Source organism: Mustela nivalis (assembly GCF_964662115.1).
Source record: "Mustela nivalis genome assembly, chromosome: 18".
Classification (NCBI taxonomy): Eukaryota; Metazoa; Chordata; class Mammalia; order Carnivora; family Mustelidae; genus Mustela; species Mustela nivalis.
Window position 1 is genome coordinate 49,215,211 of NC_139037.1, and position 21,947 is coordinate 49,237,157.

Sequence of the window (21,947 nt, forward strand, 5' to 3'; positions counted from 1 at the left end):
AAGCAACAGTAAGACACGGCCCGGACACACGCGTGCAGGTGAGACCCGCGTCCGCGCGCAGCCAGAAAGACGTGAAGAACCGCGCGGGACCAGAGCGCGGAGCCTTGGCTGGAGAGAAAACCCGGTCTGGAATCCCCAGGAGCTGGACCCTGCAGCCAAAGCGGTACTATAATTGGACGAGACCGAGGAGCGAGCGGAAAGAGAAATCTTGGAGCAGGATTTCTCTAGGCTTTGGAACGGAGTCGCAGAGAAAGGCTAGCAGCACGCAGTGGCGGCGGCGCACAGTGGCGTCTGCGCGTTGGGTAGTTTGGGTTTACTCGGGGAGAGACTGTTGACCCAAAGCAGCGCAAGCGCGTCGGCGCTGAGGGCCGGCGGAGCCGGAGGCGGGGCGGGGGTGGGGTGGGTGGGTGAAGCGGGCCTCTGCGCGCACGCGCACTACTGGGCCCGGGCGCACGGCGCCCGCGCACCGGGACTGCGGCGGGTGGGCGGGGCTTCCTGCGTGCCCCTGCGCTAAGGGATTGTGGGATAGTGGCGGACGGAGTCGGGCGTCGGAGGCCCCGAGCCGACTGTACAGCCTGAAGACCCAGCGTGTTCGGGAGAAGGGGCGGCCAGGGAAGTGGGCCTCGGCTTCCGTCGGCCGCTCCTCAGCCCTGCGCCTGTCCAGACTGAGGAGGCAAAAGTCTTCCCTCACGGGCCTTTGCTTTCCCGCGCGGCGCCGGGCCGGGCCGGCCGGGAGGACTTCCCCGCTGAGGGCCTCCGCGGGCCTCGCGACCGCGCTGACCTCCCCACGCCCCCCGGCCGCCGGCGAGCCCCGAACCCCCGCCTCCGTCCCCCGAACCCCGCGGCTTGGCGCACCGGGGCCCCCCCTAGGCCCGAAGGCGCGTGCGCGAGTCCCCGCCGCCGCCCCCCGCCCCCTCATACCGGGCCCCTCAGCAGGGGCCGGAGCCGCCGGCGGCGGGGCGGGGGGGGCGCCCGGATGAGCCCCGAGTGCGAGGAGCCGCCGCCCCCCCGCGCAGGTGAGCGGCCGCCGCGGGGTCCCCTCGGCCCACCGGACAGCCCCCGGGCCCCCGCCCCCAGTTCCTTAGTCTCCCGGCAGCAGCCCGCCTCTCCTGGCTCTCCTCCTGTCCCACTTCCCGTGCTCGGACGCAGCCCCACCGCCCTGGGACGTCTCCACCGTTTCGTCCCTGGCCCCCTCCCCGGGAGCACCCTCTTCCTGCTCGGCCTCCCCGGCCCGGGCTCGGGCCCCAGCAGGGCAGTGGGGCTCTCCCTGCCCCTCTGCCCGGCTGAGCGTGTGCGGGGGACTTGCCGTGAGGTCCTGTGGCGGCGGCGGGAGGGGACACAAAGGCCTCGCCGGACAGTCACAATTAGTGGTGTTGTGATGAGGTAGCTCAGGGCCCTTGGGCAGCCGAGGAGGGGCCGGTGAGACCGGCGCGGCGCTCGCTGTCTGGGTGGACGGTAGGGCTTGACAGATGGAGAGTGGGAAGAGGGGCCTTCCGGGCGGAAGGAACAGCACGTGCAAGTCTCTGAAGGTGGGGACCCGGGACTGGGTGCAGGAGCGTGGGGAGGCGGGGGACCTCGGAGCCGCTACTTGTCCAGACCCTTGAATGACCCCTTCCGGTTAGGGTCCTTCCTTGCGCGCTCTTGTACACCCCGGTGCCGCCGCTGAGGCCCTAGACGGGACGGGAACACCGGAAGGCAAGATGTTTCTGGAAGGGAAGCTGTGTGAGGTATGGTGTGGGGTTTGGAGTTGTAAAGAAACTTCAGTGGGGTGTAGACGGGTGCTGACGTCGGTGCTCTTTTCCTGCGGTGGCTCTGGGCCTTCTGGCGGGCTGTGGGGCGGGAGCCTGTAGCAGAATGCGAGGCCTAGGGCGTGCTGGGGTTTGGGAGCTCTGACGGTGATTGCTGGGGTTGGCTCTGTCTGTTGCAGCCGTCCTAGGGCCGATGGTGTCCCCCAGGGAACATTCGGCAATGGCAGGAGACAGCGGTCGTTACTCCTGGTTCCGGGTGGGTAGAGGCTTGGGGTGCTGCTGGCTGGCACAGAGCACAGGACTGCCCCCCACTGCAGTATTTTCCAGCCCCAACGGCAGAAGTGCTGTGGGGGAAAAACCCAGCTCTCTCAGTGGCTGTGTGTTCTGAGTTGTGTATTTTGATTGACTTTCTTGTTTTTGGTTGTTTTCGTTGGGTCCCCTGCTGTTTCTCTGCATTAGAGGAGAACCTGCTGGTTCCCTTCCCCCCATCCCCCCCACCCCCAGCACCAACCCTTTTTTTCAGGATCTGTGGTAAGTGACTTTGGCAGTTCACTTTCCTCTTCTGGACTTCACTTTTTTATTAATTCAACAAGTATTTCTAGCTGCCGGCCTGGCCTTCTGCATAGGGAGGCAGGTGACAGGAGAGGCGAATCCTGTCACAGCACGCAGACGCCGTCCTAGGGTGACCACGGAAGCTGTGGGAGCGTGGAGCAGGCCCCTCACGCAGTCAGGGGAGGCTTCCTGGAGGAAGTGGTGTCTGTGCTGAAGCCTGAAGGACCCAGGAGGAGCTAGGCAGGCTCGAATAGTTGGAGGGGAGGCAGAGGGAGCAGCCAGCCAGGGCAGTGCGAGAGCAGTCAGGTGTGGTGTGGCGGGAGAGTTGAGCGCCATGCAGGTGGCCGCCAGAGATGAGGTGAGAGAGGCCTGGGAGCTCTGGGGAGAAGGAGAGGCCTTCCTGGCCTCCGTGATGCACTGGCTCCCTGGGGCAGGCCCAGCACGTGGGGAGTGGGGACACGCCCTCCTTTCCAGGCCAGAGCTCTGGTTCTCTTTGAACCCCGTTTTATAGGTCTTCCCGTGGGAGGTGTGGTCCACCAGTCCCCGTGCAGTGTCTCCCAGGTGAGGAGACTGAGGCTCGGTGCTGGTAGGACCTGGTCCAGGGTCACAGGGACCTCATTTGGAGGGGCAGGGCTGGACCCTCGGCTGCTCTGACTTCAGATCACTCCGAACACTGAGGCTGCTTCTCTTGGTGTCCCAAGCGCGGTTTCAGGGTCTCTTCTTTCCCTTTCCTCCTTGGAACCTGTACCTAATCCGGGAGATGGTCCCCTGATTGTGAGCTCTCAGGCCCCTCCTCGGCCCTTGGCCTGGGGTCTGCAGTTTGTTTCCTGATTATGCCTTCCCTGGGTTGGACCAGAGCAGCTGCCTCCCCTGGGAGACTATGCTCTGGGCTGTCCCCTAACTGGGTATCCCTCCCAGGCTTTCCCAAGTCATGGGAAAGTCCCAGCTCATCGTCCTCCGTGGCTCTGGCCAGGTCTGCTCTTTGTCCCACATAGGCATCCTGCTGCCCATCTTGCTGCGTCTGTGCTGGGTTCTGCATCTAGCATACACATGGGTCCTCCTCAGAGGTAATGGGGCCGCCATTACTGTTACCCTGTCCTCGGAATCCAAGTCTCCTACCCGCTTTCCAGACTTGGTGGAGAACTGACAGTTGGCTGGGGGGCTTGAGGGAGGTGGTCTCACTGTCTTTGGGTCTGTTGAGCCCTGCAAGGGGCTGGGGCCAGCCTTTTGGTGGTGGGCTCTCTCCCCTCATAGGGCTCACATAGCCTGGGCCTCATAACAGCAGCCTGTGGGCCTGTGATGGCTGAAGGTGGCAGCCCAGGTGGCCACCCTGGAGGCCCTCCCAGAGGCCTCTGTGCCCTTGACCTCCACTTCCGGGTGCTTCGGGGCCAGGGCAGGCAAGAAAGAGGTGGAAGATGAAGGACCTGCCCATGGGCCCCCCGGCAGGCGGAGTCATGTCTGGATAGACACAGCGGTGGTGGCGGCCACAGCAGGGCCACAGGTCCCACACCTTGGGAGCTGTAGCCAGGCCCTGCTGGAGCCCAGATGGGGGCCGGCCGCTCTGGAGAGAGCAGCTGGTGTCAGAGCCTAACAGCGACCCAGCAGAGCAGGGAACCCACGGGGATGGTGCCAGGCGGTGGAGGCAGAGGTCGTTTTCTTGTTTAATGGCTTCCTTTCTCACTTACGGTTTCCCCTTCTTCCGTTTGCAGCCAGAGTCATGGTTTTCAAACTGCCACTGAGAGCCAGCGCTAGTCACTTCCGCTTTCTTGAAGCTTGCTCAGAATTGCCTGGGGTGGGGGTGAGGGTGTGTGGGGTGTCCTCCAGCATGTTTGAATGACCCGCGTGGCTCAGGCAGATGGAGGGGCAGTACTTTTCAGGGTCCTTGGTGTTTAGAGCAGTCACCCCAGGTTCGTGGCTGGCTCCTGCCCTCCTGCTAGGGTGTCCAGGCTTCTGTGCAGTCAGGAGCACCTGCCTGAGGTGGCGGTCCTCACAGCGTGGCCCCATTGCACAGATGGGGATGCCAATCCTGGGCCAAGTTCACCCCATTAGAGAGTGAGAATGGAAACTCCCCTCCTGTCTGTCCTTTTCCCAGGGCTTCTGCTGCTAAGTGGGACGAAGGGCTTGGCCATCAGCACTTGTGACCATGTGTGTATTTAGTTGTCACGTATTGGCATCTCTGCTGTGTGCAGAGCCTGCAAAGTGATGGGTGTGGGGTCCCTACACCACTCGCTTGCATCTGACCCTTGCAGCCTTCTCCTGAGGGAGAGCTTAAGGGACTGCCCGGGTCTGGGGCCCTTGGAGCCTATACCCCACACCACCTGGCACCCTCCTGTCTTACTGTGGGTGGCCGGCCCCAAGCCAGTTCTCTGGAAGGCTCACTTGGGGAAGGAGACCCTGCCTGCTGTCCCAAGTGGGCCTGCTGTGGGGGCGTGGGGTGGTGCCTGGGGGCCAGGGCCCTCTAACTAGGTGCTTGGAAAGTGGGCGGGTCTCAGTGCTGAGAAGTTCCGCCTGTAGTCAGGCAGGCGAGTCCTGCTTCTGCCTCTGGGTGGCGGTGGCTCCATCCCCAGGGGTGGGGATCGTGATCATGCTTTACCTCCTCATCTCGGAGACTGGGAGCCCGTGTGGGTGCACGGGTTTTCAAGAGGCTTGGGCTGGGCCCTGTGCCCACCCTCGGCCGTGGCGCCCTTGGGGACACTGGGAGGCCACTGGGGCGAGTGGGGAAGGGGAACCGGGATACGCTTGCTGTGCCTCAGCCCTTCTGGCAGCTGCTGTCTTGTCAGCTTGGGCTGACTGTGACACACAGCAGGGTCTGGGCCCAGCCCTGTCACCGCAGCCTTGGGCAACTTTGGTTTTGTTTTTGGTCATGGTTTTTGTTGAGATGTAATTCGTATGCCGAGTGATTCATCTGTTTAAATCATCAGTGATTTCTAGCGTATTCTGAACTGTGCAGCCGTCACCGTAGTGGGTTTTTTCACTGAGGTATAATTGACAAAATTGTATACAAGCAATTTCAGACCTTTTTTTTTTTAAACATGCTTTTCCCAGAAGAAAATCCCATACCAGTGAGCAGGCACTCCTCACCCCCAGGCTCCCGCGACTCCGTCTGTGGATTTGCGTCTTCGGACAGTTCAGCGCACAGAGTCCGACCACACGCCGTCCTTGGTGACTGCTTCGTTTACTCTGTGTAGGTGGCCTTTTTTTTTTTTTTAAAAGATTTTATTTATTTATTTGACAGAGAGGGATCATAAGTATGCAGAGAGGCAGGCAGAAAGAGAGGAGGAAGCAGGCTCCCCGCTGAGCAGAGAGCCCGATGCATGCGGGGCTCCATCCCAGGACCCTGAGATCATGATCTGAGCTGAATGCAGAGGCTTTAACCCACTGAGCCACCCCGGTGCCCCTAGGTGGCCTTTTGAACCCTCTGGTGTCCTCGTTGGGCATGGAGGTGTCGGGTGTGGGAGGAGGTGGAGTGCTCACCCTGCAGAGCTCCCTGTGGCCCCTGGTGGTGGCTACCCCTGGAGGCGGTTCTGGTCCCCGCTTCGTCCACCTCAGGACCTGTGCCGGTGCCAGCCACCAGTGCGTGGAGCATGAGCTCTGTCACGGCCTTGTCGTCAAATGAGGGGGGACGTCCATCGGCTGTGGAGGGGTTCCTGGGGACAGTCAGGGGTCCAGGCAAAAGGAGGGAGTTGCTGGTGTGCAAAGGAAGGTCGCTGAGCACCTCAGGATTGGGGGGATGCTGTTGGCTGTGCTTCTGGGGCAGTGGTGCTCCCTGCCCACTCCATCCCTGCAACCCCCCTCACCCACCCCGGCCTTGTGACCTGCTCCCTCTATCCCCCCACCCCCCCGCACGGGTGGCTAGGGAGTAACTGGGTGGGAGTCATGCCCTGGCAGGGGTTTCGCCTGCTGCTTCCGAGGGGCAGGGGCCTCATAACATGTGGGGGTGCAGTTGGGGTGCCCTTCTACGGTATTTCTGTTTTTTTTTTGTTTTTTTTTTTTTAAAGATTTTATGTGTTTATTTGTAAGAGACGCGGGGGGTTGGGCAGAGGGAGAAGCAGGCTCCCCACTGAGAAGGGAGCCCAATGGAGGACTCGATCCTAGGACCTCGGGATTATGACCTTAGCCGAAGGCAGACACTTAACCATCTGAGCCCCCCCAGGTGTCCTCTGCTGGTATTTCTGAATGAGACCTGCATAAGACATTGTGTGCTTGGAGCTGTCCTGCCGCTCCCGGCAGCCCAGCGAGGATGGCGGTGCCCGTGCGGACCGTCATCTGTTCGGGGTGTGTGCGCGCTGTGCAAGTGGATGGGTGTGGGTGGTAGATGGAGCTGGGGCCACAGGACAGGGTGACACACGGCAGGTGCTTGGCAGGAGACCCCGAGGAGGAGGAGGAGCCCGGGCCTGGGGCGTCCCAGGCAGGTGAGGCAGCCAGAGCCAAGTTGCTGAGAAAAACCCAGGCGCAGTGTGCTCTGCAGCCAGAAAGGCCCCTGTGTCCGGAGCCGGTGAGGGCAGCAGGGTAGGATGCAGAGGCGTGGGACTGTGGAGGGGCACCCTGGGCATCTGAGCACAGACGGGGGGCATGGTCAGGTCCCAGCACAGCTCTGCCTGGATGCCTGTGCGGCGGGATGCCGGGGGGATGTGGAGAGCACAGAGAGCACAGGGCAGGCTGGAGAGGGACGGGCTGATGGGGGAGGCTCGTGCAGGTGGAGAGAAGCCCCTGGATTTCTGGCGGCTGAGTGATGCAAGAGGGGGCTGGCGCAGTGGGGGCCCGGGCCTTGGCTTCCTCCTTGAATTCAGAGGAGGCTTTTGACTAGTGAGGTCCAGGAAGGAGCCAGCCTTGAGCTATGGGGAGGTGGTGGTGGGTCAGAGCCCTGGCCCAGCACCCTGCCCATTCCTTTGGGAATGTTGCGTTGGGGCCTGGGTGGCCAGTACTTCTGTGTACCTCTGCTTCCACACCCAGGAGACTGTGGGGTGGGGCCTCTGTGCCTTGCGTGGGGGTGGGTAGGCCGATCCTGAGAGTGGGCCCAACAATGTAGCCAGTGCGGCATGTGTCCGTCATGTGTCTGGCGTCACGGTTGTGTAATGCCAGGAGGCCGGGATGTCCAGCATGGTGCTGGGGCCGCGATGGCATGCAGGGACCTCCTCCGGAGAGCTGCGGGCTGGGGAGGCACTGCCCAAGACAGCAGCCCCTGGACGCCATGGGAGGGGCTGGGCTGGAGCTTGCTTGGGGGCTGCTTCCCCGTGAGGCGGGCCTGCAGAAGGGTCCGGCAGGTGTGCAGACTTGGCCAGCTCCGCCGGCAGGCATGGAACAGTGAGCGCAGCAGGAGCTGGAGGTCCCCTATAAGGGGGCCTGGAAGGCTGGCTGGGGCCCTGGGGTCTCGAACCCTTTTGGGCTTCGAGGAACCTTGAGGAACCCTTTTGGACTTTTGGCCAGGAGTGAGCATCAGGCAGTCTGGTCTGTGTTTCAGAAAAGTGGCCAACCTGGGGTGAAGGGCATAGGGAAAGGGGCAAGTCTCTGTGGGACAGGATGCGTAGGCCTGTGGGATGTCCTCACCGCCCCTGCCGGGGCCTGGTGCCTGCTGCTGTCCTCCATTACTGGGAGTCCCCCGGTCCACCTGCCGTCATCCTGGGCCGGGATCCGGGGTCACAGCAGACTTAGAGCTGTTGTTGCTGATCATGGAGGGTGGAGAGGATGCAAGGAGGAGAGCCATCTCTTGCGGAGGCTGGAAGGGAGAGCTGGTGGTAGAGGCTCAGAAAGCCAGTCCTGCCCAAGGTCACACATGACCCTCTACTCTGCGCTGGCTTTTAGTCCTGACTGCTACCTGCGTCAGAGCTGCTCTCTGCTCCAGGCTGGTGTTCCATCTGTGGCCAATGGGTTTTCCATGCTCATGGTGGTGTGGGGCAGACAGGGTTAGGAGGGCATCTAGGAGAGGGATTGCTGTCCGTGGGTCCAGGTGGTACCCAGGGCGCCCTCTCAGCTTATCCTCTGTGGCCTCTGCCTCATGCAGTCTTCACAAGGCAGGTGATGCATGTGAGCTCTGGTCCATGCCTGCATGGTGCTGGCAAGCCCCCAACTTCCCTCGTGGTGGGGTGGCGACAGCCCCTCCCAGGAGCACATGGGTGCTGTGCACGGTGGATGGAGGGGGTGGGGAACAAGTGGCCTGGGAGCTTGATGGTATATGCAGGGTGGGCCTCGCAGGTGGTCTGGATGGGAGCCTGTAGGCCTCCTCAGAGGAGTGGCTGAGTGTGTGTGCAGAGGGGGCAGCTGGTCACCTGTACTGGGGTGGGCCGGGCACGCAGTGCCTCCATGCTGGCTGGGGAGCAGGGTGCCATTCTGCAGGTGCTGGGGGACAGCCTTGTCCTCCTCCCCACTGAGTCACTGACTGTGCTGGTTCCTTTGGGCCCCCGTCAGTGGCTGTTCTGAAAGGCCCCCTCCCCCACTTTTCCTCTTTTTTTGTCCGGCCACTAGATTGGGGGTGGGGTGTGTTTGTGTGTGTATATGTGGCATCCAGGCAACAGCCACGGCCTGGGGACATCTTAGACTTCCCTCTGCCGCCGCCCCACACTCTGCCTGGGCCATGATGATCTGCTGGGCTGGATGGCAGCTGGGTGCTGGCCACCATGGGGCATTTGAATTTGTTCAGCAAATATGGATTGAAGTGAATCTGACACTGGAGATTTTAGGATGAGCACCGCTCTAGCCCTGCCCCAGGGGGATCCCTGCCCAGATGGGAGACAGAGGACACAGGCCCTGGAGGGGGACAGGATGGTGATGGCTCTGCTCACTGCTCTCCTTTGCGGGGTCTGGGGGCCAAGAGGTGGTCAGGGCAGCTGGCTTCCGCTAAGAAGTGACCCTTAGACTATAGGGAGCCCCTCGCAGGCTGTCACGGTGGTCAGGATGTGGGGACTGAGGTGGAGGGGGTGGGGCAGGCCAGGCCAGAGTGTGACAAGCAGTCCTGCCCTCAGGGCGCCATGTTTTGGAAGTTTGACCTGCACACGAGCTCACACCTGGACACGCTGCTGGAGCGGGAGGACCTGAGTCTGCCCGAGCTCCTCGATGAGGAGGACGTGCTACAGGAGTGCAAGGTCGTCAACCGCAAGCTGCTGGACTTCCTGCTGCAGCCACCGCACCTGCAGGCCATGGTGGCCTGGGTCACTCAGGAGCCACCGGCCAGTGGCGAGGAGCGGCTGCGCTATAAGTGAGCTCCTGCCCATCCGACCCGGGGCTGCCAGGACCTGCTGCTCCCGGGAGGGGCTGCCTCCCGGCGGGGCTGTGGAGTCTGTTGGGGAAGGGTGGGCGACGGATGAAGTGGGGTTTCAGGGAAGGTTGGTGGGGACGGGGGCCATGGAGACCCTGTACGTATTCTGGCAGGAGGCCATGGGTGGCAAGGATGGCCAGCCTGCCTCCCTTTCTGGATGTGAACCCCCCCCACACACTCCTGCCAGGTACCCCAGCGTGGCCTGCGAGATCCTGACCTCAGACGTGCCGCAGATCAACGATGCGCTGGGCGCCGATGAGTCCCTGCTGAACCGGCTCTATGGCTTCTTGCAGAGCAGTGGCAGCCTCAACCCGCTGCTGGCCAGCTTCTTCAGCAAGGTCATGGGCATCCTCATCAACCGCAAGACAGACCAGGTGCTGTCCTGGGGCAGGGTGGGCGGGCAGGCAGACGGGAGGGCACAGGCCCCGGGTCCTGCCGTGTGACGCGTGCTGTCCCTCTCGTCCCAGCTTGTGTCCTTCCTGCGGAAGAAGGACGATTTCGTGGGCCTGCTGCTGCAGCACATCGGCACCTCGGCCATCATGGACCTGCTGCTGCGTCTCCTCACCTGCGTGGAGCGGCCCCAGCTGAGGCAGGACGTGGTCAACGTGAGCGCGGGGCCGGAGAGAGTGGGGGCCGGGGGCGGGCCAGGGGCCACGCACAGAGGCCCACCTCCCCTCTCACCCCCAGTGGCTAAACGAGGAGAAGATTGTGCAGCGGCTCATAGAGCAGATCCACCCGTTGAAGGATGACAATGTGAGTGTCCCCTCCTCACCAGGTGTTTCGCCTGTGGCCCGGCCTCCTCCCCCATGTCTGTACTTCACGCCACCCTCGGCCCCTCCCTCCCCGGAAGGTGAACTCAACAAGGAGGGAAGTGTTTGGTGCTGTGTGTGCCCGTCCTTCCAATCTCTCCCGGACAGGGCTCCTGTCGCCCGCAGGAACGTGTCTTATGAGCCAGAAGCTTGGTCCTGCGTCTCTTGGTAGGATGGGGGTCTGGCGGGGGTCTCAGACTTCAGGCTCCAGCCTGGCCCCCCTCACTGCCAGCCTTCCAGGGACTCCTTCCCAGCTCCCCTTCCCTGCTCTCCTGCTGACTGGGACCTGGCCGCTTCTTGAGGCTCCCGTGGCTGGGCACACCCTGCTTGTCCTTCAGCGAACCCATGCAGTGGCCCCACGTTCTTGCTGCAGTCCAGGGGGTCTTGCCTTGTCTACCGGGGCTGCTGGCTTACAGAACAGAGGCCCACAGGTGCGGGTACTTAGCCCAGGCATCCGGCCAGTAGGTGAGGACCACGAAGGCCCAGGGGCAGGGGACCAGGGGCACCTGTGACGGGCTCTGAAGTGCGGCCTGTGTCCTGGAAAGGTGTGGGGTCTGCGCAGGTGGGCCCTGCTTGCTGCTCTGTTGGGTTAGACTTGGAGTTCTGTTCCCATTTTTCCCTTGGTGTTTCCCTGAGCAGCTTTGCTGAGGTAGAGATTACATACCATGTGGGCTGGCTGTTCAAACATAGCATGCACCGGCTTTTAGCCTATTCTCAAAATTGTCTAGTTACTGTCACATCGGTTTGGGATTATTTTTTCATATTCCCAAAAGAAAAGCCTGGGCCCTTTAGCTCTCACCATCCATTCCTCTCGTGAACCCCCGGCGCCCCCAGGCTGCACTCTGTCTCTGGGTATGCGTCTGCTGTGTTTGCCATGTAAGTGCAGTCACACTGTACTTGGCGTGCCTGTCTGGCCTCTGCCTTAGCCCCAATGTCCCACGTTCACCCGTGTGCTTTCTCCTCTCCTGAAGCTGAGGCATGTTCTCTGCTCACTGCTCACCTGCCAGTGGACATAGGGGTAGTTCCCTCCTCGGCCGTACAGCACATGGTGTGGGGTGTGGGAATGTCCCTCTTCCAAAAAGCTTTTCTGGGTTTCCCAATTCCTTAACATCTCTCCTCTCCTGGTGTTTGGTGCCTTGTGTCCCTTCCCTCGGCACCCACGTCCCTGTGTCTGCATGACCCCCAGCTCCCTTGGGGCCCTGAAAGCCTGATGCGATGGGCCCAGCAGCTGGGCCGGCGTTCTCAGTCCTCTTTCTGCCTCTGCAGCAACATTCCAATGCATCCCAGTCACTGTGCGACATCATCCGCCTAAGCCGGGAGCAGATGATCCAGGTGCAGGACAGCCCGGAGCCCGACCAGCTGCTGGCCACCCTGGAGAAGTGGGTCTGCGGTTCCCAGACCCAGGGAGGGAGACTATCTGGGGCGTCCTCCCTGTCCCCGCCTGCCACCCTGTGCCCCGTACCCCGACCCCACCCTTCTCCCTGTCCTGGCCCCCGCCGCAGGCAGGAGACAATTGAGCAGCTCCTGAGCAACATGCTGGAGGGGGAGCAGAGCCAGTCCGTCATTGTGAGCGGGATCCAGGTGCTGCTGACCCTGCTGGAGCCCAGAAGGCCGAGGTGAGGGGGACCAGCTTCCCCAGTGAAGTCCAGAGGTGAAGGTTGTGGGGGCGTTGTGGGGACACGGCCTCTACAGGCAGTTTCTCTTCTGGGAGGTCACTTGGGGTCCTGGGAGAGGAGTCCTCTATGCCTTTCCGAGGCCTGCACACCGCCTGTGGCTTTGAGCTGCCTGTGTGAATGCACGGCCGTCCAGGCGGGTCGTTGTCCGGAGTGATGGGGCCTTGCGTGCAAGTCCCCGGGAGCCGCTATTCCCTCCCTTCCCAAAGAGCTGCACATGAGTGTGTCCCACACACAGCCCTGCTTCCTGTCCTCTCTTGCAGGTCCGAGTCTGTGACCGTGAACAATTTCTTCAGCAGTGTGGATGGGCAGCTGGAGCTCCTGGCCCAGGCGGCCCTGGACAGCATGACGTCCAGTGTGGGCGTCCTGCACGCCCTGCGCCCGCGTCTCGGCCATTTCCACCAGCTCCTGCGTGAGCCCCCAGAGGTGGGTCGAGGCTGGGGAGCCGAGGAGGCAGGGCGGCAGGGAGGGCGGCCTATGGGTCTGGGCGGCACTGAGTTTCCCCTGTGCCCGTAGCTGGAGCCGCTGCAAACTACGTGGGGCAGCCTGGCCCCGCCGCTGGGCAACACCCGGCTGCATGTGGTCAAGTTGCTGGCCAGTGCGCTGAGTGCCAACGATGCAGCTCTAACCCAGGAGCTCCTGGCGCTGGACGTGCCCAACACCATGCTGGTATGGAGGGCGGGGCCGCGGGTGGTCTGAGCAGGGGTGCGGAGGGCAGGGGCTTGGAGGGGGCCCTGAGCAGGGGTGCCAAGGGCAGGGGGCATGGAGACGGACCTGGGCAGGGGTGCTGAGGGTGGGGGCGTGGGGGGTGGGCCCTGGGCAGGGGTGTGGAGGGCAGGGGGACGGAGGAGGACCTGGGCAGGGCTGCAGAGGGCAGGGGTATGGAGGGAGCCCTAAGCAGGGGTGCCAAGGGCAGGGGGCATGGAGAGGGTCATGGGCAGGGCTGTGGAGGGCACGGGCCTGGAGGGGGAGTCCTGGGCAGGGGTGCAGAGGACAGGTGACATGGAGAGGGACCTGGGCAGGGGTGTGGAGGGGGAGCCCTGGGCGGGGGTGCTGGGGCGGGGGTATGGGAGGCCTCTGATGCCAGCCTGTGCTGCCCCCCAGGACCTGTTCTTCCACTACACGTTCAACAACTTCCTGCATGCCCAAGTGGAGCTGTGTGTCCGTGCCGTGCTGAGCGCCGGGCCTCCTTCTGACAGCAACCTTGAGATCCCTGCCCCAAACCCCGCGGTGAAACACGTGCGCTGGGGCTCCCAGGTCCCCCTCCCTGTCCCCGTGGGTCCCCGTCCGTCCCCGTCCTGCTGCCGGTGCTTGCCAGGCAGCTTCACGGGCTGTGGGGGGCCAGGCGTCCAGCCTTGTCCTTAGGTCTGTCTGTCTGGGAGAATGGGGGATGCCATGCAGGTGGGTGGAGAGACAGAATGCCCTCTGGGACAAGGCCATGGTGTGGTGAGAGGGGCCTCAGGGAGGAGCTGTCCAGTAGCACGGTCAGGTCGCGGTCGCTGTGGGTGTCAGTGGCCAGGGGTGTGTGGAGGGGGATCTTCAGGTTTGCTGTGTCGGTGGAGGTGGGGGTGAAGTGAGCTGGAATGGCGGTGGACAGAGCCCGGGGGCTGGGGCTCGGGGCTGGGCTACAGCGGGTCTGGGGGTGCCCCGGCCCTGCCCCCACGCCCACTCTGCCCCCTCAGCTCCTGCAGCAGTGCCGCCTGGTGGAGCGCATCTTGACCTCCTGGGAGGAGAATGACCTTGTGCAGTGAGCGCTGGGGGCATTGCCTGCGCCAGGGGTGGGGGTGGGGAGGCCGAGGCGTGCAGGGCCACATCCATCTATCACTCTGGGCTCACCCAGGTCTGCCGGGGGCCCCCGCAAAGGCTACATGGGCCACCTGACGAGACTGGCCAATGCTCTGGTGCAGAACACAGAGAAGGGGCCCAACGCTGAGCAGCTGGGGCAGCTGCTGAAGGGTGAGGCACAGGGAGCGGCCAGCCCCGGGGCTGGGGGCAGGGTGTGCAGGGGTGCAGGCCGAGGGGCCCCTCACGCCGTCTCTCCCCTGTACCGAGCAGAACTGCCTGGTAAGCAGCAGGAGCAGTGGGAGGCCTTCGTGTCCGGACCCCTGGCGGAGACCAACAAGAAGAACACCGTGGACCTGGTGAGGCGCCTCGACTCTCTGTGAGGGTCTGCCCTCCGCCGCACCTCCCCGCACCCGCACCCTCCCCAGCCTGGTCCTCACCCCCTGCCCACCGCCCTGCCCCAGGTGAGCACCCACCACCTGCACTCCTCCAGCGACGACGAAGACGACCGGCTCAAGGAGTTCAACTTCCCTGAGGAGGCCGTGCTGCAGCAGGTGGGCTGGGGGCGGGGCCGGGGGGGCCTGTCCTGCCCGACCCCACCTGCCCCTGACTGCCACCCCTCTGCAGGCCTTCATGGACTTCCAGATGCAGCGCATGACCTCAGCCTTCATCGACCACTTTGGCTTCAATGACGAGGAGTTTGGGGAGCAGGAGGAGAGTGTGAAGTGAGTATGCCCTTCCATGGGAGGGCGGGGGCCCTTGCTGGGCCCAGGGCTCCTCCTGCCAGCCTTCCCGTGTCCTCCCTGCTTACCCCCATGGCTTGCCTGCCAGTCCTAGCATCGGGCCTTAGCCTGGAGAGCGGCCAGCCCTGCTTCTCGGTCCCTCCTTGGGGGGCAGTAGCTAAGGCCCTGGAGGGGAGCCCGGGTTGGGGCTGGGAACGAGGTGGCCAGACCATGGTCTCGGTGGGGAGCTCACCCTGAGAGGCCCTGCGGGAAGGGCCATCAGAGCAGAAGGGGTTACTCTGAAGGCTTTTATGATGACATGAGGGAAAGGGGAAGGACCAGCAGAGGGCAGGACAGGAGCATTCCTAATATGACACTGCAGGAAGCCAGGGGAGGGAGGCCAGGTGGCCCCTTAGGGGCAGGTTCCAGGGATAGGCAGTTGGGGCCTCAGCTGCTCCTGGGGTCCTCGTCGGCATCTGTTTTATCGTGGTACTTGTGCACTGGCACATTTCGGGTATCTTCCCATCGTGTGCCCACCTTCCCTCTCGGCTCAGGGCTCAGGAGCCTAATTAAAGCTGGGGAGACCAAGGTATGTATGAGAGCGGATCGCTTCTGTGTAGCACAGTGGTCAGCTGCTGGCCTTTCTTGCCAGACAGGTCCCCCTTGGGGGCAGTCATGAGTTCTGTGTCTGCCAGGGCTCTGCTCAGCCCAGTGCCTGGTGTGTGGATGGTCCTAGAGCAGACCCCGCCCAAGGGAGGACAGACCGACCACTGGATGGGTGCCGTGGGCACAGCCGGGCGTCCTCGGGGGTGAAGCTGTTGCTGCCTCTAGTGCATAGTTGCCAGTGGGGTTAAAAAATATAAAAACCTTGGGCACCTGGGTGGCTCAGTGGGTTAAGCCTCTGCCTTCAGCTCAGGTCATGGTCTAAGGATCCTGGGATCGAGTCCCGCATCGGGCTCTCTGCTCGACAGGGAGCCTGCTTCCTCCTCTCTGTGCCTGCCTGTCTGCCTACTTGTGATCTCTGTCTGTCAAATAAATAAATAAAAATCTAAAAAAAAAACCTATAAAAACCTTGAAAGGCATGAAATGTTCTAGAATGGAAGGTAGGTGAATATCTTTATAGCTTTGGGGCTGAACATCTGGCCCTGTGGGAATCATGTCCCCAGAGTCGGCTGTCCCGCTCTGACCAATGGGTGGCGCTTGGCCCAGCCCGCTCTGGGCGGCTCTGCGCATTCGTGTGCCTGGAGGAGAGGCTGAGAGGACACGGTGTGGGAGCTTGGCTGTGTGGTGTGGACGCCGAGGTGACCCTCAGCTTGTTGACTCCCACTTATCCGTGGCCCTTTGTGGCCAAGCGTCTCCTGAATTAGACAAACAATAGAACACAGAGCCAGAGTGTGGATCCTCACCCAGACAGACAGCGCCCCTGGAGGACAGGAGTCAGGCTGTGGAACGAGCAGCAGCCGGGTTCTCGTCCGTAGTTAGCGCAGGAATTGTGCTTCTCTGAGGCTTTCCCGGAAAGTGGAGCCCAGGGAGCTGGGTGTCACTGGCCCCCGTGGAAGACTGCGGGTCACCCTGCCCTTGAGACCTTGAGTCCAGGGTCCCAGCTGCAGGCTGGGCGTCAAGCTGTGTGTGCCGTGGCCTTGCACTTGGCGGAGGGGTGTTTGCAACACAGTGAACCGTGGCTGCCCGGTCTCCCCTGCTCTGTGTGCATGGCGCTGCAGGCTCGGAGATGACAGGCTGGATGACAGCCATACCCCGGTCATGTCCCGTCATCTCTTTCATTGTTGTTTCTTGGACTTGGAGGTCCAGAGGCCTAGGGAAGCGTGGAACAGAGGTGGGGACAGACTGCTGAGCCGTGCATGGTTGTGACTCGATTCCTGGCTGCCGTCCTGATGAATGACGGCCCCGTGAGTCCCGGACCCTTGCTCCCAGGGGACGTGGGTGCCTGGATGGTCGCCTTGTCTGGGTAGATGCTGCCTCTTTCTCCAGACCGAGAGAAGCAGGCAGAGAGATGAGCTCTGTGGCCTGTCTGGGGCCACTCTGCCAGCTGCGTGGGTCTGAGGCTTGCGGCCCTCAGGGCACCCCTGTGTGGGCAGAGACAGGCAGGTGGTGCGTCTCTCTTGGAGCTCAGCCGCCAGCTTGCCAGTTGGGCAGCCGGACAGATGCCTGGAATGGGTCACAGGTACTGATGGGAGGCCACGGATAAGCTGTAGCCCATCAGCCGGTTTGCAGCTGCAGGCCAGTGTGTAGCCGGCGTGCTGAGCCGACGCGGCAGGAGCTGCCGCGCCCTCCTCACTGCCCCCATGCCTCTCTCCTAGCGCGCCTTTCGACAAGACCGCCAACATCACCTTCTCCCTCAATGCCGACGACGAGAATGTGAGTGCTACCCATCCCTGGTGGTGAGGCGTCCAGGGTGGAGGGGGGACATGCTGCAGACTATGCCGCCCTGCACCCCGCAGCCCAATGCCAGCCTGCTGGAGATCTGCTACAAGGACCGCATCCAGCAGTTTGACGATGAGGAGGACGAGGAGGAGGACGAGGAGGAGGGCCAGGGCTCCGGGGAGTCTGACGAGGAGGACGGCGCCTGGCAGGGCAGTCAGCCGGCCAGGGGAGCCCGCCGGGGCCAGGCCCCGGGCATGCGGTGAGTCTGAGACCTGCTCAGCCCCAGCCCCAGTGTGGGAGGGAAGCGGGAAGGAGGGTGTGTTGCGCTCAGCTGAGGATCTAACTGCTTGTGTGCGGTTAGAAGTCAGTGGGAAGTCAGTGGGTATTTGATGTATGGCCAGCCCCAGTGTGCGGTCGTCCACCCCCCCCCCTCCCTGGTCAGCTCTCACTCAGGGCTTCCCATCCGCTCTCTGTCCCTTCCTTGCAGTAATGGGAGAGCTGGGTAGAGTGTGGGTGAGCTGCCGCCTGCTCGTCATACGCCTGCGGCGCTAGCTGGCCCCATGGCCACCGACTCAGTGGGCTCTGCCCTCTCGGCACAGACCTGTGTCTGCATCCGATCCCCCCATTGTGGCTCTGCCCCTGAGGCTGGCACAGGCCTGCCCTGTCCCCTTCGTGAGTCCACCGCCCTGGCAGCTGGGCTCATGTGTCGCTCCCACCTGCTGGGTGGCCAGGCTGGTGAGCCCAAGGTCACGGTTCACCCCTCATTCTCTTTCAAGCACTCGCTTGCTCTTGGTTTTCACTTCTTTTTTTTAAAGATTTTGTCAGAAAGAGAGAGTACAAGCAGAGGGAGTGGCAGGCAGGAGAGGGAGAAACAGGCTTTCTGCTGAGCAGGGAGCCCGATCCCAAAACCCTGGGATCGTGACCTGAGCTGAAGGCAGCTGCTCAACGGACTAAGCCCCCCAGGTGCCCCATGCTTTTCACTTCTTGATCCTGTCTTGAGCTAAGGTTTTGTGTGTGCTCTGAGGTGGGGTCCAGTCTCCTCCTGCATGTGCGATTGCCGACATCCCAGCATCTGTTGTCGGAGACCCTGGCCTCTCCCCACTGAGTGCACCTGGCTGCACGTGTGTGGTTTGTCTTCTGGCCCCTCCAAGCCTGCTGGTCTTTATGCCAGGACCTCCCTGTCTCCATATCTGTCGTGGTAAGGTTTGAAGTCAGGAAGTGAGTTCTCTGACATGGTTGTCTGCTCAGGGTCCCTGGGGATCCTGTGGGACAGTTAGCGCCAGCCTGTTGACTTCAGCAGGGAAGCTGGTCCGGACTGGGAGGACTTGCCCTGAACCTCTAGGTCAGCCCAGAGACCTGGAACCGTATCCCATCTTCCAGTCCCTGAGCATGGAACGTCTTTCCGTTTACTTAGGTCTCTCTTAGAGAATAAGCTTTGTACTTCCTTTGTTCAAGTTTTTCCTGCATCTTTTACATAAGTGGAATTTTGAGATTGTCGCAAGCATAGAGAAATACAGTGGATGTTGGTACATGGACGTCGAGCCCTGCGGAGCTCGCTCACTGTGACAGTTAAGCGATTCCCTGGGGTCTCCTGGCTGCAGTCAGGCCACCTGCTAACAGAGTCTGCCTCCTCTTCCAGTGCAGACGTTTTCCACGTCGTGGTTTTGCTTCCTTAACAGAGTCTGCCTCCTCTTCCAGTGCAGACGTTTTCCACGTCGTGGTTTTGCTTCCTTGCACAGCAGTGTGGTCCTGAGCAGGGTGGCGAGTAGACCCGTCTTGCTCCTGACCTTGGGGGGTGGCTGGTCTTCCCGCACGGATGGGGTGGGGGGTCGTGGGTTTGGGAGATGCCCCCTTCTCTCCCGTTTGCTGAGTGTCTTTCTCGTCAGCTATGTTCAGTGATGTGCACGGGGGTCCCTTTCCCTGCAGTGACCAGAAAGACCGCACATGTGGTGTGCTCAGCCCTTCCGCAGTTGGTGGCCACGTGGGCCAGGTGGACCTTCCCTGGCTCGGGCCCTGTGTCAATCCACGTTTACACTGTAGTGGTGGAGCCTGCGTGTGCGGGATGCTGCTCTCGGTGCCCCCACGCTTGTTGTAGGCAGAGGGAGAGTATCTTGTCAGCCCTCAGCCCTCAGGAGGAGCGCCCAGGATGAGGCGGACTCTGGTGGAGGGCTGCCACCCGCCTCCCCATGCCCTGTGCCCAGTGAGGCCCTGACCGGTCTGTCCTGTGGCTTCCCAGCTGTCCCCGCTCCTCCATCCCTTGTGTCAGCGCAGCTGCTGATGGGTGGTTTCCGGGCAGGAGCGGAGGCAGCACAGACAGCGAGGAGGACGACGAGGAGGACGAGGAGGACGAGGAGGACGGCGATGGCCGTGTGGCTGGTGGGGGGGCCAGACCCCCCTCTTATCCTGGCCCCGGCCCCCAGCCTCTGGGTGGGTGAATGCACAGGGTGGGGGGTGGGTGACGGGGTGCACACGGGCCGTCTGCCTCCTGTGCTCACCCTCTTCCCTCACCCCTGCCCAGGCTCCAGCCGGACAGCCGCCTTTGACCCAGTGCCTATAGATGCCCTGACTGGCCCCCGAGACTCTGGGGAGAAGGAGCCGTGCTCTGGGCTCCTCACCCCACGGGGGTCCCTTGGCGTATCACAGGACCTCCCCGCCCTGAGCCTGGCCAGCCCTGTGGCCCACTCTGCCCCACAGCTCAGGTAAGGGCCTGGCGGGCGCCCAGGTCCTGGGTCCCTCGGGCTAGAGCGCTGACCCCAGCTGGCCCTCGGGCTGCTTCTCTTGTACCCCAGGTCTCAGGACCCCGCGTCCCCTTCAGCACCTCAGGAAGCCCCAGATGGCAGTGACGTAGCGGAACCCTCGGGTGAGCTGGCCAGCCCTACCTGCTCTCCCCGTTGTCCCCTGGCCTTGTGCACCTGCTATGGGCTGGAGCAAGGCGCCTGGCCGGCACCACACTCTCTGAGCCTTGCGTCTCCTGGCTTCTCTCCGCACAGCCCCCTGCCAGGCCTTGGTTAGCGTCGGGGACCTCCAGGCCACACTCAGAGGGACACGCTCCACCCCCAGCTCCTTGGACAGGTGACCAGCTGGGACCCCTGGTGGGACCCCCCCCAGGTCTGCACCACTGCCTGGGGCCTCATACCAGCCGAGGGTCGGATGCTGTGCCCATGCCCATGTGTGGGTGCCCTAGAGGCCCTGGAGCCTGGGGCAGCCTGCTTCGCTCTAGGGGCAGAAAGGCTTCCAGAAGGGGGCAGGCAGCATGTGGAGCCTGCGCCCCAGCCTTGAGCTCCTCCTGCTTGGGGTGGCTCCCTGGATCTTTGATAAGGGGGGACTACCCTGGCCATGGGCCTCTTCCTGCAGGCACAGGGGACGTAGGGGTCAGGAGGGGGTTGGTGACAATGACCCTGCTGATGCCTGCATCCCCCACACAGTGCAACCGGAGACCCTGCTACCTCGGTCCCAGCCCCTGGGGCCTGCCAGCACCCCCAGACCACAGAGGGGGAGAGGAGCCCAGAGCCCTCGGGGCCCCCCCAAAGCCAGAGGTGAGCACAGGGCGGCCTCCCAGGGCAGCTGGTGTCCTGGCGGGGAGACCCTGAACTTTCTATGTTTCTCTTGCCCTGCAGTGCCCAGGCCCCTGAGCCGCCTCCGATGCCCAACGGCTCTGCCCCAGGAGGGCCAGCATCCCTGGGCTCCCAGTGAGTGGCGAGGGCTGCGTGGGTAGTGGGGGTGCTGGGGGGGCAGGTTGGGGACAGCGGGTTCCTCACGCAGCTCTCCTTCTTGGTTCCCAGGTAACTGCCTGGTCCCAGTGGTGGCGGCTAACTCCTCCGTCCTCCACTTGGACCCTCCGGAGTTGGGGCAGGGCGGGTCCCATGATGGCCCTGTTGCCCCATCACCGCTCCCCACCCTGTCCGCCCCCACATGCTCTCCTCTGGACTCCCAGGAGCCTGGCGCCAGGGAGACAGGCCCTCGTCCACCCCCATTTGCACTGAGAAAAGAAATTATGGAGTTATGTCTCCGAGAATAAAGAAACAGAGTTGAGAAGAAAGAAATGAGAGAGAGAGAGAGAGAGAGAGACCTATATTATATATTATATATGGAGAGAGCGAGCGGGTGGGTGGAGAGCCAGGAGGCGGCCCGGCCGGGCGGGGCAGCAAGTGGGACCTGCATCCCCTCTCAGTGGGGGCTGTGTTGGGGGCCGTTGTCCACCCTCCCATCCCACCACGCCCAAAGCCTCCGGTGCAGTGCCCACACCCGCACTCGGCTCAGGCCCGCCTCCAGGAAGGGCCCGAGTGGGGGCCGTGCCTTTGCCCAAACCCTTGCCCTGGACCCTGCACTTTGACCCAGGCTGGGAGCTAAAGGACCCTCTGCCTCGCCCTGCTGGTTCTGTGGGAGCTGGTGGTCCCCGTCCAAGGGGGTCTTTCGGTGACATTCCCGTGGGGCCCCACTGCACTCACTGAGACTGCCCCCTCTGCACCTCCCACAGACCCTGGGGCGGGTAGGTTGGCAGGGGTCTGGCTGGGGTCCCCTTCCCATGCCCAAGGGTCTGGGGTCCAGCCCAGCTGCCAAGTGACCTTGTCCCAGCTCCCTCTTCCCAGGCTGGCGTGAGTGTGCGTGTGTTCGTGCTGAGCTTCTATTTCGTATTGCAAATATAAATAAAGACCGTTTAAGATTCCTGCTCAGACTATGAGTTCTGGGGCCGGGGCCCTGGGCTGTTCCTGGGCCTTGAGTTCTGGGACCTGGGGCTGGGAGGCCTGGGCTGTCCCTGTACCCTGGACTTGGGCCTTGAGTTCTGGGACCTGGGGCTGAGGCCCTGGACTGTCCCTATCCCCTGCCGCGGGCCTTGAGTTTTGGGACCTGAGGCCGGGGGGCCCGAGCTGTCCCTGTGCTCTGGCCTTGGGACCCCAGGCCTTTCCTCAGTCCCAGGGTGTAGTCCTCAGAGTGCAGTTGGGCTCCTGGACTTCCATGTTCTGCTGAGGGTGGGGTCACTTGTGCTTAGACCAGGAAAGAATGTCCTGGGAGGAGGAATGGAGCCC

General features: G+C 62.8%; 1 protein-coding gene across 14 annotated transcripts; it reads left to right on the forward strand.

The window, feature by feature from the left end:
• Positions 1-479: 479 nt before the first annotated feature.
• Positions 480-21,587, forward strand: PPP6R1 (protein phosphatase 6 regulatory subunit 1; the record flags this gene model as incomplete). 14 transcript variants are annotated; one of them, XM_082709799.1, is made up of 26 exons in its annotated part: positions 920-1,016; positions 1,623-1,727; positions 5,346-5,484; positions 9,260-9,492; positions 9,740-9,926; positions 10,020-10,157; positions 10,240-10,305; positions 11,628-11,740; positions 11,864-11,977; positions 12,298-12,460; positions 12,551-12,703; positions 13,139-13,273; positions 13,717-13,781; positions 13,875-13,990; positions 14,090-14,175; positions 14,281-14,370; positions 14,444-14,541; positions 16,857-16,914; positions 16,998-17,179; positions 19,217-19,347; positions 19,439-19,619; positions 19,710-19,780; positions 19,911-19,992; positions 20,346-20,456; positions 20,538-20,609; positions 20,703-21,587. In XM_082709799.1, exons 4-26 carry the CDS (start codon positions 9,266-9,268, stop codon positions 20,704-20,706), a joined length of 2,643 nt encoding a protein of 880 aa, XP_082565925.1. In that variant the 5' UTR covers positions 920-1,016; positions 1,623-1,727; positions 5,346-5,484; positions 9,260-9,265. The 14 variants fall into 14 exon arrangements, with proteins under 14 accessions (XP_082565924.1, XP_082565916.1, XP_082565921.1 ...); XM_082709800.1 differs by having other exon boundaries at positions 1,011-1,529; XM_082709788.1 differs by lacking the exon at positions 920-1,016 and adding an exon at positions 1,079-1,383.
• Positions 21,588-21,947: the final 360 nt, after the last annotated feature.